Below are 16,379 nucleotides of genomic sequence, written 5' to 3' on the forward strand. Positions count from 1 at the left end.
AGGGTTTTAAATAAAGGCAGAAATAAAAAAATAACTAAAAAATAAGGTAGCTTAATCAAGTCCCATCAAGCCCAAAGCACATGGACACACATACTGGCCTTGATTGTGGACCTAACATTTACATTTTTCAACCCTTTTTAAAAACATATAAAATATGTTACAGTGTCTTTAAAACTTACACATGTAAATATTGTCTGCTCTGATTGGCTGTTCAGTGTTTTGCTTCATATACAGCATACATTTGTGGCTTTTTGTGACATCACAAAATATAATTTGATGTTTCATGATATGTGTATGTTTTTTATGACACACTTAAACACACAAATGATGACACACTTCAAGGAATGTCTAAAGATACACAATATTTAATAATTCAAGTAAAATTCCAAGACAAGAAAAGATCATCACACCAAATGTATATGAATGTATTTTTTTCTCCTTTTCTCATAGATTCTAAAGGGATATCTTACAGGGGCATGACAATATACAGTATATTTTTTATTGTTCAATAGTTGTACTGCTGGCACATATCAAAGCTGTCGTCTTCCAAAGCAAGTGTGAAATACAACAAATGATGATTAAATTACAAGCAGGTATAGTATAGCAATAGTTCCATATTGTATTTCAAATTTTATACAAGATACATGATGTGTACGTACATTGTTCTGACCTCTGCCTCTGTGCCAGTATACATACATGCACACGCACACAAACAAACGCACACACATACATACACACACTCGCACACATACATTGATATATGCATAATGAACTCGTACATTACAACGGAGATTGTCCTCTTGTAACAGTTTCAGATTTTCATCACTGCTGTATGTCATTAATGAATAGGTTCCATATTTTCTTGACATAACAACCACGCTTCCCGTTTGCCAACATATTTTAGAAGTCGGAATTTGTCACCTGGAGTTACTGCTAGGTATATATGTACACTTTATTTTCCTCATTCAGCATTTTTTCATGTTTTTTTTTTTATTTTTTATATATTTTTTTTTTATTGTACTTTTTTTCCACAATAATGAAAGTTGCTTTGTGTTGTGTACCGGAATACCGGCGTGAGTGGGACTAAAGGAAAGCTCCTATTACTATCATTCATTTCCTGCTGCTGCAGGATCAGAACTGTAACAGAAGCTGCTGGAGGGTGATGGGGGCACATAACTATACAAAGCACCTGATCACCATCAGACACAGGCTGAGTGGCGAAAAGATCACAGCCAGCTACCGGAGGTCAAGTAGTACTACATGCAGAGATGGAGATGCGGGAATGAACATGGAGAAGAGCTACAACGTCCACAACACGTTCCAGTGAAAAGTTAAAAGTCAAATGAAAACGTATTGAAAAAATACTGTTTTACTATAAAACAAACCAAAAAAATCCAAATGACTTAAAAGAAATAGCTCTGTCTAATGTTACTTAGGCTTCTTTCACAATGCATTGGGCAGCAAGGTTTATAAAAAAGTATAAAAAGTGTTGGACAGGAGAGCAGAATGGTCATGCACATAATATACATTTCTTACTGGGGATCTTTATCTTACTGCTGACTTTTCCGCATTGCTTTTTTTGTTAATCCACTTGCAAGAGCTTTGGCACCAAGTGTAACTGCACTAAAATAGTTACACGCTAGAATATAAATAAATGTTTTGTTTTGTTTTGAATGGATTTTTTCCATTTATTAAATCGTTGCTGTCAGGCAAAAACCTTGAATTTCCATTTTTGATATAATTTGAATCTGGCAGTTTGATACTGTTTCATGAATGCACCGATAGAAATCCCCCAAAATGACTTGCAATAAAATATTTAGACACTGATTTTTTTTCTTTGTTTCCGTAAAGTTGGCATTTTGGAGATACAAGCTTTTTGCTTGACAGGGATGAAATGTTCATGTTCAAGTACAGACATCATATTTATCCATTGACAGTAGGTGGTGCATTAGCATTCCATGACACTGAAGGAGCATTTGGACGGTTTTGGAGTTTTACGGTTTTGGAATTAGATTTTTTTTTAAACCCAAAAATTGTGAATGTGGATGCAGTTGTAAAATAAATGGAAATGAGGTGATTTTGAAAGTACAGTATTTTACCAGAATATTCATGTCAATTTCTCAGAAACCCCTAAGGCCACATTCTTCAAAGACCTTTTCTTCAAGCTAATGGGGAGCTGAAAGGAAGTCTGAAAGCCATTTGACAATAGACTTTTAATTACACGCTCTTATTCTTGCTCAACTCAAAGCTTGTGAATGTACAACATGTTACGTGGTGTGATTGATGACAAAAAGGGTAGAAATTCTACTTGCGTTCTGCATTGCCGATACCACAAAATAGCGCCGGCGTTAGTGCTTTTAAGCTCCGGCTTTCCAGGTTTACCAATCCATTGCGTGGATCAGTAAAGCTTGTGTTTGTTCAGCATCCGTTCCCTATTACTCCATGGTTTTTCCCTTCAAATGATACTGTCACAGTAAGCAGGAAACAAAATGTTTCATTGTAAATCCAGTGCATGTCAACCTTCCCTGACACAGAACCACCCTGTAATTATTTTACGTGATTAACAACATTAAAGGGATTTTTTTTTTTGCTGCGGTTCAGGGACTTGCCAATGCAACTGTGCAGCTTTCTCGCAGATCAATGAGCAATGCGCCGGGCCAGGCTCATCATAACACTCTCTTGGCATGCATTCCTTTGCAGCCACTTCACCTCATTTATAACAAAGTAATTTTTTGGATCACTGACCCAAATACTCGGGGTGTCGTCAGTATATACTAATCAGAACTGCTGAAATTAAGAAAGCATGCTTCACGCAAGCGGCTTCAAAATTACAGTTTCTGTCTCCTTGGGGGGGATTGCTTAATTCCAAATGTAGGCAGTGTGGAAACTAAAACAGCGCACATGACTTTGCTGTGCTTTAACCCCTTCACAAGGACGGTTCTGCTGGCGGGACTTGCTGTGCCTGGTCCCTGGTCAGTACAGTCCCTCCAGTGGGATTGGAACTTTCAGTGTAGACCATTCAGCTAGTCAACTAGTTCATCTAATATGTCTGCTTCCCCCAGCACTCAGTGGGTCACTAACACACCGACACAACACACTGACACCTGTAATCTGTAAAAATGGATATAAATTTGCTGGCCATACTGGCTGCACAATGCTGACTGGCACGTTTAAGCTTTAAGTTTCATGGAAACATGCTCAAAAAGATTCTTTTTGTTGGCCGTGAATCTCGTCACATGACCTCAGTACAATATTTCTGCCATCGTATTCAAAAACGTTGTGGTTTACAACACTATAAACAAACATGACCGCACCAATGAGGCTGTTGTTCTTGCCTGTTGATTTGAGTACTCCAGCTGTGCATGTGCTAAAAGACCTCACTCTGGACAGAGGATGTACAGAGAGCGAGAACTCACCTGCGAAAGGGTTAAAGAAGCACAGAAGTAAAGGCAAATGAACCGCATTGTAGCTGTATTTATAATTAGCACTGCTTTCCATATTACTGTTTGCCGTTCTTATGAGCAACATGGTGTGATGTAGGGCTTTCCACACAACCCAGTCAATGCAGCCTCATCTTACCAATCACAGCACGCAATGAGTGAACTGTGGAGTGTTGAGCTGGCTGCTGATGTAAAAAAAAAAGAAAAAGAAAAAAAGGTATTGGCAGTCTCATAGGGTCACAAGCATAAAGTACACCTACGAGTTAAGGCTATAGATTCTTTGATACAGTTAAGTAAAAACTATGAGCAACATACATCCCAAAAACATAACAAAAGAGTGCTCTGGTCTTGGGTCATTTTAAAATGTAATAGATGGTGTGTCATGGAGGTAACGCATAAAAATAAAAAAATAAAAAACTGTAAGCCAATTATACTATTACAGAGCAGTCTTCCACAGCTATGGCTGCTATGGTGATTACAGATCAAAGTAATTATACTATCGGGAGATTCTCATAATTGGTTCCATAGCACTTGTTATGGTGCATAAATTGTATATTTCAAGAGGGAAAGTTGATGTGGGGAGAGGAAGAAAACAAAGGACGGCTCTTTAGCACATCTGTCGGTGCCTTCCCAGGCTTGGCTAATGAGATAATGTTGGAAATGAGTAGGTTCCTAATAATGGGAGGGAAAGGGTGTCAGATGCGTGGAAACTACCAACACGCTGAACATCAGAGAAAGGCTTTTCTCAGTTCATAAGAAAGAGTAAGTAAAAAAAAATGAAGCTGATTTTAGGAAGGGAAAAAAACTGGGCTTCTGAAAACTTTCCATGTGTTAACATGGAGTGAGAGCGATTTTTGGATTTTTGCAGCAAGGCTTTTAATAATGTGTCTTGACGAAAGTCCACACGGTGCACTCGACAAGGAGGAGAATAAGAGTGTCTCGGCTCGTCAGAATTTTTTAAAAGCCGGCTGAGAAAGTTCTGCTAGAAACGACGCACGCACTACCGCACCAAAGCTAACATATTGCAGTCACCCTCACAGACGACACATAACCTCACTGACTTTATTCAACAGTGGATACTTGCATGTGTTTAGTAAGTACGTCATATTTAAAAGGCTTAAAAACATCGACATAGTCGTTTTTTCTTTTTTTTTTTTGATTAACAGCAATCCTCTGAAGCTTGATTCATTAGCTGCTACCTACCAAACGCACACACACACACACACCTTTATTTGTTTCTTTTTTTTTTCTTTTTTTTTCATTTTAGTGTATCATAGTTGAGAAGCTACTTTGGTTCAGATCTACTGGTTGCCTAGTTTATACAGTTACAGTACTGGTGTTTAGAGAGGATTATAAAACTTGCTGTCAGTCTCATACGTAGTCTTCCCTAACAAAAAAGAAACAAACAAAACAAATCTATGGAATTCCCTTTATAAGCACTGCGTTTACAGATGTGTTGCTATTCAAACTTCTTAAGATTTTCCCATTTTCACACACTCTTTTTGCCTTGCTGGCTAACTGGTCAGTGGGCCGGCCATGCCTGGCGCTCGTTTTTTTTTTTTTTTTTTGGAGGGGACGGGACGGGGGTTGGGGGGTGGGGTGGGGTAAGTGCTTCTCCTACAGCTGATGCTCATGTAAGAAGGCAGAAGAGCCACCAGCGGCGGAGCTCTGCGGGCTGGACGTGGCGGAGAAACTGGCCAGAGGGATGACCTTCACAGGGTCCTCTTTCTTGCTACAGTGTCTGTCCAGCGTGTTGTAGAACTGGGGACGGTTGCCGCCTTTGTCCAGATCATCTTTGGGCACTGACCTGCCCAGGGTGTGACGGCCGTCCGCCTTGGCCCCACGCACCGCCCAACTCTGCTGAAAGCTGAAGGAGGGCAGGGTGGCGGTGCCGGACGTTTGGAACTGGGTCACTGCCGGGGGCATCCAGCAGCTGTCGGAATGGCCGAGGATCAGGCATTCCTGGGTACAGGTCTCGGAGGCCTCGGCCAGCGCCTTCTGCAGGTTTACTTCAGTGGCTGTAGAGAGAAACAAAACAGTGTGTGATGAAAATTGTGATGATTTCATGCCATTAGAGTGGCACAAAGTAGCAGCTGCTGATTTCAATGACAAGTTGACCAATAAAAAGGAATCAAATCCATTTAGATGAATGCAAACTAAGTTCCTCCAAGGTTTTACTGTGACAGTGATGATACAGGAGCACAGCCAGCTGCTAATCATCCAAGAAAAAAACCCAACAACAAATAAACAAACAAATCCTATTACTGGGTCCTTGATATGTGAACGAGCGAGTGCTTGCTCAGACTCAATGAAGAGCTAATAGAATAAAGTTGTAGCTATCCAAAGCTGACCTGTAAATGTCAGCCTTTTAGAGAAATGAAAGGCAGCAATAAATGTTTAATTCATCTCATAATGAGAAAAACACCATCAGTACATTTAATTTGCACCGTATTCCCATGGTCATCAGTGTTTACCTGCAATATGCAGCGAATTCCCTGTAGCTTAATTAAATTCTAAAAAAAGAGAGAGAGAGAGTCTCAGTTGTTTGTGTGCGAGATTGGCTTTGCCGTATTAAAGAATTAATGAACAGCACCGCACACCATTGTTTATTTTAATCACTGTCATTGTGGCACACCTTACATCTTCTGATCATTCCCACATTTGATGAATTTGGCCAATTAAGATAAATCAAACACAGAGCTCTTCAGCAGAAAAAGTAAGCAGCCTGAGCCAGGCCTCTGTGCCTGCTTGTTAGCATATTTGACAATATGTAAAGCACAATGAACATAGTCATGAGGAAGAAGTGCATTTGAGGAATGAACATAGTGATGAGGAAGTGCATTTGATTTGCACACAAGAAAAAGAGGAAAAGGGACTGCAAACGAAAGGCTCTCTCCACCATCCACCCTCATTAAGCCTGCCCCAACACTGTACATGTGTCTAGGAAAAAAAGGCCTCACTATTGAGGCCCAGCAATAAAGCCTGTCAGCTCAGATAATTAGAATGTAAAACAGTATTTTCGGAGGTGAGCAGGAGCTCCTCCACCCCCACCCCCCCACCAAGCGGTCTTATGTTTCCTAACCTGCTAAGGAAAGCAAGGCCTGGATGTCACATCAGTCCTGTTAGGCCTTCGCGTCAAGCTGTCATGTAGAAATAATTTATCATATTTGCATGAGTAAGAATGCTATCAATAATTGAACAGGAGCGGATCTCTGATTTCCCCCTGTTCTGTGTTTCGCACGCTCTGGTGATTTTTATTTCCCACCGCCGGCCTGCTCACTTAAAGATTTAATCATGTTCTTTACATGTATCTTTACAATCCATACATACAATGAATGGGGGTGGGGTGGATGACATCATAATTTTCCTAAATCCATAAGTATTCCGCTTGCCCTGTGTATTGTCAGTCAGAATGATCCTCCAGAAGCTTGATATGATCTATAAAAAGGCATTTCTCCTGACAGCCGGGCTGAGCGGCTTTGGAATGTACAGATGGGCGAGAGATGGGGGGGTGGGGGGGGGGGGGGGGGGGGGGTTGTGTGTTGAAAAAGAGAGACAGTGAGTGAGTGAGAGAGAGAGGAGGAGTGGAGATAAAGAGAGAAAGAAAGAGGCAAAGAGAGCACAGGAGATAGATGGAGAGAGAGCGAGATAGAGAGAGAGCGAGAGAGAGCGAGAGAGAGTGAGAGAGAGATTCAGACATGTGGCTGGCTGGATCCCCCTGGTCCTGCACTGTTTCCAGCCTGCCTCAGAGAATCAGTGCATAAATCAGCCGAGCGGTAAATGTGTCACCTTTCAGAGGGTCAGTAACTTCATTAAGGAAAAATGATGCTGCTCACTCACTCTTCTGAGCAAGCAGAATAAAGCCCCGGCCAGATCGCCGGCGGAGTCGGCTGTAAATCACCTCCGAGCTGCTTTTGGAAATTGGAGGTGTCTTTCCGAGCCATTGTTCTTTTCAGAAGCAAACAGATCACGCCACAGTGGACACACTCCGTCCATGCCGGCAAATAGACAAACACACACACAAACACACACACACATGCGTATATGTTTGTTTTTATGACTTGTTGGGATGTGAGGGCATTTCTATGTGTGTGCGTGTTTAGTTGCAAATATTAACAGAAACTGCTTCATTATTTTCCAATTTTTTTACAGAATTTGTGTCCACAATTTGATAATGAATGGACCAATCAAAATGACCTGTATTTTTTACACTGACTTCCATTTAGAGTTAAAAGGGATTTTTCTTTACCTTGTAAAGTTACCATTTGTTCTGATATACAACATGCAGTGATATACAACATACCTTACTGAAAAAAAAATCCTTTTAAGTCATTTTGTAGCATTTAATTTCGTTCACTCATCATGAAATGTGATGTTGTGCTAAATGTAAAGAACATCCTCCAGATTCTACTTATGTCAAAACGTGAAAAATGCCAAAAACTAAGCTTTCGGCTTCCGCTCTTATCCAGGTCATGCTACACAGGTCAGTGAATGCTGCGTTAGGAGTTTTGCCCACAGATTTTTTTATTGGTGTAGCGTGGTGTGTTTTTCTGGTTGTGAAACAGAACCCTAGTCTGACCACACAAAGGCTGGCGTTGTTAACCACTAGGCAAAACCAAACGGCATAGTGTACTGTACTGTATCCTCATCATTGTACTGAATCTTAACTGATGTGTTAGCTTAATGCTAGTTGGTTAACAAGTATATCCACCTCCAGTATATCTCTCGCCTTCTCAGCATATTAAAAAAAAAAGGTTTAAAAGGTTGAAAACAAACATGTGGAGGTGGGGTTTATTGAGGTGGTAGAAAGGAGCCAGCTTGTTACATAATAGAGAGATCCTCAGTATTTGATCATGAATTAAGGTGCAGGTACAGACTTGGCAGAACTGAATTTTCAGCCACTTGGGGGCGCACAGGCCAGCGTTGGAATATTTGGAATGTCATTTATATAAAATGGACAAATCACTTGTTTTAACAACATGCTACAATGTGTGTGTGTGTGTGTGTGAAAATGTTTGTAGATGAAAAATGACTTGGAGTTTTTATTTGTGGCTAACTGATAAATATTTTGTGGAATTTGTCTAAAACTAAAAATGAAACATTAACCAGTTAGACCCTCTCATCACTACATTAGTCATAATTAATATAACAGATCATAATTTCATAGGTCCTAAAATACATCCCTGTGGGACTCCACATGATATGTTAAACCAAACTTTTACCAAATAATTAAAAAAGATTAATGCATTAGGATCATTATCTGAATAATTAGCCTAGGCATCAAGGGGCTAATATATTAATACAGGGCACATTTTCAGGCACTTCTTATCACACCTCAGAAATCTACCTTCACATCTAATAAGCCTAATTCTTCAATCTTGCTACCAGAAGTCAAATATCTTCCCCCTCTTTATTTTAAAGTAAAACATGCAGCTTCACCTCAGCTTACCCCTGCTTTTCTCTAGTCTTCCTACATAGTGAGATCATAAAAATGTATAAAAACAAACATGCACACACACACGAGCGCACACACACAGACACACATTGAGCCCATAGCTCGGCTCGCCACTCTGCAGACACCTTTTTGTGCATTTGCCCGTGAGCTGGAGCACCCGCGCACAGAGACACCAGCGATCAGCACAAAGAGCACAAGCTCATGTGTAATTATATAATGCATGAAAGGTGTTTTCTTTTTTTTTGGTGCTGCGGCGCTTTTCCCGCACGCGCCCGCGATCTGAATGGAGGCGCAGTGCGAGCTGTCACTGACACTGTGTCAACAGCCAGGAGTGCTACTATTTTTTGCATGTGATATTTCACATTAAACAGCTCCAAAAGATGTAGTCGGTATCGGTTTCCACTCCACGGGGACTAGCATTGCTTGACTGATGTGGGTGACAGAGCTGAATGCTTTCGTCAGCCAGAGGCAAGCGGCTCACTCTGATGCTGTTTAAGTGCCTTTTGTATTCAGGGGGAATCGCTGCTCTCCTGCAGAGCTTTTTTAAAAAAAATAAAAAAAAGCATCATACCACACGCACATACCAGACCCATATTTGAAACCTGCCCCCCCTCCCCCCCCAAAAAAAAGAACCCAATATTTTCAATGTTTTATTTCTCTCTCTCCCTCTCTCTCTCTGTCTCTCTCTCTCTTGCCTCAATGCAAAGACCTCCTGCTGGTGATTTGAAAACCTGTATATTGTGTACAATACATATAATCTATATTACAGCACAACATAGTCTGAAAATGTCAGGATTATTTACTCCGGCCACGACGAGCGTTAGAACAGCTCGTATTTAGGCGAAAATAGTCTGCTCAAGCTACATTGTGTGAACTGAAGTGTGGTAGATTGCAACATTTTGTAAAATGACCAGTTGTTATTGATTGAGGCCTTGGCCGATTCAGACTCGTAATTACAACAGCACAAATGCTTAGAGATGTTTTTCATCTCCTCCTTGCAAACATTTCTCAGCTCCTCCACTCCTCCCGAGGTGGACTCACGATCCCGTAATCAGGAGGTCCAATTGCCAAGCCTTATTGTGAAGGTTCTCTCTTTTAGTGCCATCTGGTGCAAACAGCAAGTTAAAAAATGTATGTGTGAGTGTTTTTTGGTACTCAGTGGAGAAAGCAGAAGGATTCTGATTTACTAATATCCTCTGCACAGGACACCAGTCCACTGCTTGTTCTAAGGAGGTAGGAGGAATCCAGAGCATCCAGAAAAAAAAAAAAAAAAACTATGTGGACAATGCACTAAACTCCTAACAGGCAGAGCCTGGAGTGAAGACTGAACCCACTACCCACTACCCCAGGCTTATGGAGCTGTGTGACAGACACACTACCTGCTGCACCACTACACCTCCCAGGGAGTGGTAAAATATTATATGTGGCATACTGTTTGAGACAAGTGTAACGATTCAGGCATGCAGTTTGCACACAGCCTCACTGGTAGCTTTCATTACTTGCCCTGCAAAAAAGATTAAAAAAAGATCTTCCCTCTTTTATCTATATTTTAGTAAAAATGTGTATTAACATTATGTGTCATCTGTCTTATATTATTCATATTCTTCTGTTTTTCTTCTTGTTTATCTACCAGGTTTTTGCTGCGTCCCACAGCCGCGTTCCAACTCCAGATTGTTGGGTCTAATTGTGCAATTTGGGGATTTTGGAATTTTCTTGCCATAGGAAAGTTACCCTTTCACTAGAACCAACCATGCACCACGATCACAAAAACTACTTGATATATCTTTTAACTAAATATGACACCATTGTACCAACCACCTAGCAACACACTAGCAACCACCTAGCAACACCACAGCAACTACCTGAAATACTATAGGAAGCACCTTGAAACACTATAGCACCAATCTAGCATCCACTTAGCAACACCGCAGCAGCCGCCTTGTAGCACTATAGTGACCATCTAGCAATCACTTAGCAACAGCCTTGAAGTGGCTGCACAGCCATTCTACGGTTACTTCAGAAAATGCCCTTTGCTAGTTATACCTAATCTCCTCATTAAACACCTCAGAAATCGAGACAACAATGTACATTGATCACCATTTTCAAAACTAAAGAAGCTCAGTTTAAACACTGAACGTGTTGGCTGATCGATTATACCCTGAGTGAGGGGAAAACTGCGTCAGTTTGGTTTTTCGGCTGAACCATAGCTTTAAAACCTGTGTAGCCTACCTGGGGAAAGAATGTAATTTTATCCTGCACTGAAACCAGCTTGACTGCATTAAATAAGACTGCACAGTAAACACAAGCTGCCCAGGAATACAGTGGGTGGAAAACAAAATCCATCCACAACTGCATAGCCTGAGATGCAGCAAGAGCTTATGTTGGCATTTGTGTCACAGAAAATGGCAATAAATATGTTACCTGACAGTAAGGCCACTCCTAGCTGAACAGTGATGAGGGAGGAAGACACAGTGTTTGGACACAAAAGGCAGGCTGAAGTCAGATCATAAACATGGATGACATGTGACAGGGCCATTCAGCAGAGCGGGCACGACCTGGATGCCTCTTGATGGGATTTACATGAAGGATAGGAGAGGGATGATTGCTCAAGTCATTATGGTAGCATGTGCATGCCCATTACCACCAATTAGAGGGCTAATTGCAAAAATATAGAACGTTATTTTTTTTCCTAACACTATCTGGCTGGGAGGAAGCGAGTGCACCATAAGGAGTGCTCTAGTGCTATACATTTAGGTGCAAAGGAGTAAACACGATGTCGCATATGTGGATTTTAATGAGTTGTGCTATGTATTTATTTTCCTCACACAGTTGGACATGTGTCTTCTTCTCAATGATAATGTCAGCTGAGGCAGACAAGGAAAAGTCTATTAGTATAATAAATAGCACAAATCACTTTAATCATAGCATTGTGGTGCATATGTCTGAGGTTTGAACAAATGATCTTTGAAAATAACTTGTGAGCATTTTAACAGGTTGCTGCATTGCTTGACATGTTTTCAAGGACACCGCTTTTAAGATGCAAATGAGCAAGAAATGACTCTTCATAAAATTTATGAAGCTAAAAGACTTCCCTGGTGTGTGTGGGCATATTTTGCTCTTTCCCCCTGCCATTAAAATACTGGAGCTGTTGACAGTTCAGGGAACTGACAAATTCAGACCATTCAGCCGAATGTGGCAGTGTTATACATTTTAATCAGTCTTCTTCATGTCCATTTAGTGATAGCCAACAAGACCAAGATAGAAAGACAGACAGACAGGAGGGTAGATAGATAGATAGGTGGATGAATGGATGGACGGATGGATGGATGAATGAATAAATGAATGGATGGATGGATGAATGGATAAATAGGTGGCTGGGTGGACTGAATAAAGTATGAATGGATGATAGACAGACAAACAGACGGGCAGATAGATATATTGACAGGCAGGTGCGCTGGGTGGATTGATTTATAGATCGATATAGATGACAGTTTTTTGGGATGGATGGATGAATGAATGGATGAACGGATGGAGACATGGACAGACAGATAGGCGGATGGACAGACAGACCCACAGATAGACGTGGTTGGGTGGATACAACAAATGATGGATGGAAAGATGGATAGTCAAACAGACAAAAAGATATATTGATAGACAGGTGGGCTGGGTGGATTGATAGATGACATGACTGACATAGAAGATGTAAGGATAAATGGATGGAAGGACAGATGGAGGCATGGACAGACAGACAGACAGATAGACAGATGGATAGAGTATAGCCCGTTCTACCCACCCAACAGATAGACAGACAGGCAAATATATTGATAGATAGATTGATCGATTGATAGATGGATGGATGGATAGAAAGGTGGTTGGGGGGATTGAATAAAGTATAGATGGATGATAGACAGACAGACAGGCAGATAGATAGATATTTTCAGAGGCAGGTGGGCTGGGTAGATTGATAGATAGATAGATATAGATTATGGTTTTTTTTAAAGGATAAATGGATGGATGGATGGATGGATGGAGGCATGGCCAGACAGATGAACAGGTCGACAGAGTGCAGTCTGTATCTGTTGGGTGGATAGCACAAAGAGATAGATAGATAGATAGATAGATAGATAGACAGACAGACAGATAGATAGATAGATAGATGGATAGATAGATAGATAAATAAATAGATAGGTGGGTGGTTGTATTCCCATATAAAACTTCACATGACAAGCTCAGAGAATGACAGTTTTATCATTCTCAAAGTCTAATCTCCAAACAGCTGAAGTGTGTGTCCTCGAAACAATGAGTTCAAAGCTCCAGCAGCTTGGCATGTGGGCGAGAATGCCAAGATGGAGAAAGTTGGAGATACACTGCATACAGGCTTCCAAGCATGGTTACACATGTGCCCGAGCAGCTGCCATCATACGTGAAAGAGGCCAACACAGAAAGGATGTGCTCATAAAGGATGCCATGCTGTCAACCAGTGAAATCTGAAAGGAAATAATTGAGTTTGTAATTACACGGAGTGTCGTTTTATTACACCCCCCACTCTTCCTCTACATCTGGATTGGCAAATGGATGATCATTAATAATAATGAAGCCATTTAACCCCATGGGCCTTTTACAAGGGGAAAGATGCCATTTTTCACTCAAAAGGTTGGACATGACCATCAGGTGGAAGAAGAGGTCTACTTTTCATTCTCCTGAAGCAGAGAAAGGCCACTCACTGCAGGCCCCACACATTTTATCACGATCCCACTCCAGTTCTGCTGCCATTTTTCATCACTGCTTACGGGAGATTTATACTTTTTACTTTGGGGTCGGGATATTCATATGATTTCGTGCCGCATTTTTCCCCATTAGGTATTCATGAAGTCTCGAATGTATAAATGTACAGTAGCATCTAAAACATGACACGTGTTACAAATATAATTTATGATTACAGGCCAAGGGCACAAAACACGGCAACGGCGGAAATATATTACAGAAATGCGGTTCTTGCTTCATGCGGTTGACAACAGATTTCACACAGTTATAGGAGAATTTCAACAGCATTTGCTGCTTCTCAGTCCTGAGTGAAGTCATTGCCTTTTTGGAGTGGTCTGGGGCTTTCTCAGATGCAGTCTTAAGAGTAACTTTCTCTGACAAAATCGATATGTTACAGAGGCTACCTTGCCAAGACACATAGCGAGAGATTGTGGCGATTGCTCTGAGGATTAATAACATTTTAAAATGTTTTTCTTTTTTTTAAACCATTAAAAGGCTAAGAAATTGAGAATCTGGGACTGCAACGCGCTGCTACAGTACAGCAGGAGAAACTGGTTTGATATTGCAAGCTGAATGACTAAAAACGTGATAATTTTGACTTTTTGTGTGCTATTTGTGTCCATGTGCAGTTGAATGAGGCAGGGAGACCCTTTGCAGTCCTGAGGAATGCAGCACAGTTTTGAATAATGTTCCTCCACACACATACACATCCCGCCATCTGTTACTGTTTAGTGAAGAAAGGCCAAGGCAAAACAGCAGGGCAATACATGTGTGGTTTCTGTACTTGAATGAATAGTCTAAATCTGTCACCAAATCTGTTGACAGAATGTCTCCCTATGAGAGGGAATGGCTTACAAAGGGAAGAACAATATCAGACTTCTGGAAACTGTTCAGATTAAACTGGCCCTCGAGGTTCCCAATTATTTAGCATTTTTTACACCTGCATGTGCACATTCCAGGTCAACACAGCTAACATAGCATGCTGTACTTCTGAATGTTTCATTTCCTGGATGTGTCTCTGTGGTTAGAGCACCGGGATATGGATCACAAGGTTGTGGGTTCAATACCCCTGTCTGCAAAGCTACCATTGTTGGTCCCATAAGCTAGGCACTTGTAGCAGCTTATAAATGTTGCCTAAATAGGAAGTAGATAGAGCACCCTAAACACTTCATAGGTTTTAGAAATTAAGAATGTACTGAAATGCTACAAATTAAGTTTTATATATTTATATATTTATGCTTTTATATTTTAGATTTGGAAGCATTGCTGTTCTGATTGCATTACTGGATTTGATTGCATTCAGTGGATCAGTGCTCGTGAGGTCAGGATATTGGATGATCACCATCATTCCAGAGAACACAGTTCCACCGCTCCACAATTAGGCACCATTAGACATCCTATTCTATTAAAAATACCTCTCTACAGAGGCTAGACAAGTTGTTTGTGTGTGTGTGCATCTGCACATCTCTGTCAGTAATAGGTGCAATTTAAAGTAACCGAATGCATTTATTACATTGGGTGTCCGCAAACATTAGGACATATAGTGTGTGTATGTTTGGTGCATCCAAAAAGGTAAAATATGTAATAATTCCTTAATAATAATCCCTTCAGGGATCTAGAATAAAATATGAATGCATTTTATTCACTTTAATTTATCACTGAATAATCATAATCTCAAACTTTTGAACAGTACTGTTTGCGACTTCATGCTCTAGTAAATAGTCAAATTACGTTTATAAACGGGTGTTTTAAACAGGAATGTCATGCTATACTGTACTGTATGTCCTTTTCACACTATTGAGACTTCTGTACTCAACCCAAGGTTAGCCACCCATTGAAGAAGGTCTAGTCAATCTACCACTGCATGGGCCGGCGCACAAAACATTTAAAAGAAACCAGAGACTGATTTATCATTGCTTTGGCACAGAAAAACATCACTATATATGCCGGTCAAAAGTCAAACTTCTGCTCATGTGATAAGTCTAATCATGATAGACTTTTATTATCTCATCTTTGCTGCTAATGCCTAAAAGCCAATTCACTTGATGCTGCTTGTTAACATATGCATGGTTTATGTGGGCTTAGAAGGAGGGCTATTAAAGATTACAGATGCATTTTTCAACCGATAGAGATTTACAGTTCACCTCACACTAGACAGATAATGCCAAATACAGTTAAGCCACGAAATGAACGTCTGTTTTTTTTGTTAGTAGAAACTAGTACACAACAGACTGTAATAAGCTTCCAGCATGAAGATGGCACTCAATTTCATAATCTGGTGGCCATGATGTATGTGCGCTGCACGTCGTAGTGGAGTATCTCTGTGGCGTTTCACTACGGCAGAAATTAAAGGACATATTTCCAGAGCAGAGCAGAGAAAAGGTGATTCATTGGACAGAGGAGGACACGCTTTAATTTCTTGCGGCTACAATGACGGATTAACAGTGGAAAGTGAGGCGGCCCGTGTTGCGCATATATCAGCTGCAGGTCTGTGTGTATATCAAGCGCCTGAGCCCAAGCCTCACACCTTCCTTAACTCTGGCGCTTGCTCACACGCTTGCTCTCGCTCTCACGTACACTCCCCTCAGCCCACCTCCTCCATCTCACTCTTTTTCTCTCCTCTCTGTCCATGTCGTGCTTGACCCGACACAGCCGAAAGTAATTGCGGGCCGAAAACAACATTTAATGATTACTTTATCTGAGTGCAAAGAGAGAGAAGT

At 40.9% G+C, this 16,379-nt stretch overlaps 1 protein-coding gene across 1 annotated transcript in view; it reads right to left on the reverse strand.

The window, feature by feature from the left end:
- Positions 1-345: 345 nt before the first annotated feature.
- Positions 346-16,379, reverse strand: part of pcdh11 (protocadherin 11) — a 210,819-nt gene continuing 194,785 nt past the window's right edge. Inside the window, exon 6 of the mRNA XM_072663060.1 lies at positions 346-5,458. Within this exon, the coding sequence (XP_072519161.1) occupies positions 5,058-5,458 (401 nt within the window). The 3' untranslated portion in view covers positions 346-5,057. The remainder of the gene's footprint in view (positions 5,459-16,379) is intronic.

The sequence above is a fragment of the Salminus brasiliensis genome, chromosome 19 (genome assembly GCF_030463535.1).
Source record: "Salminus brasiliensis chromosome 19, fSalBra1.hap2, whole genome shotgun sequence".
In the NCBI taxonomy this organism is placed as follows: Eukaryota; Metazoa; Chordata; class Actinopteri; order Characiformes; family Bryconidae; genus Salminus; species Salminus brasiliensis.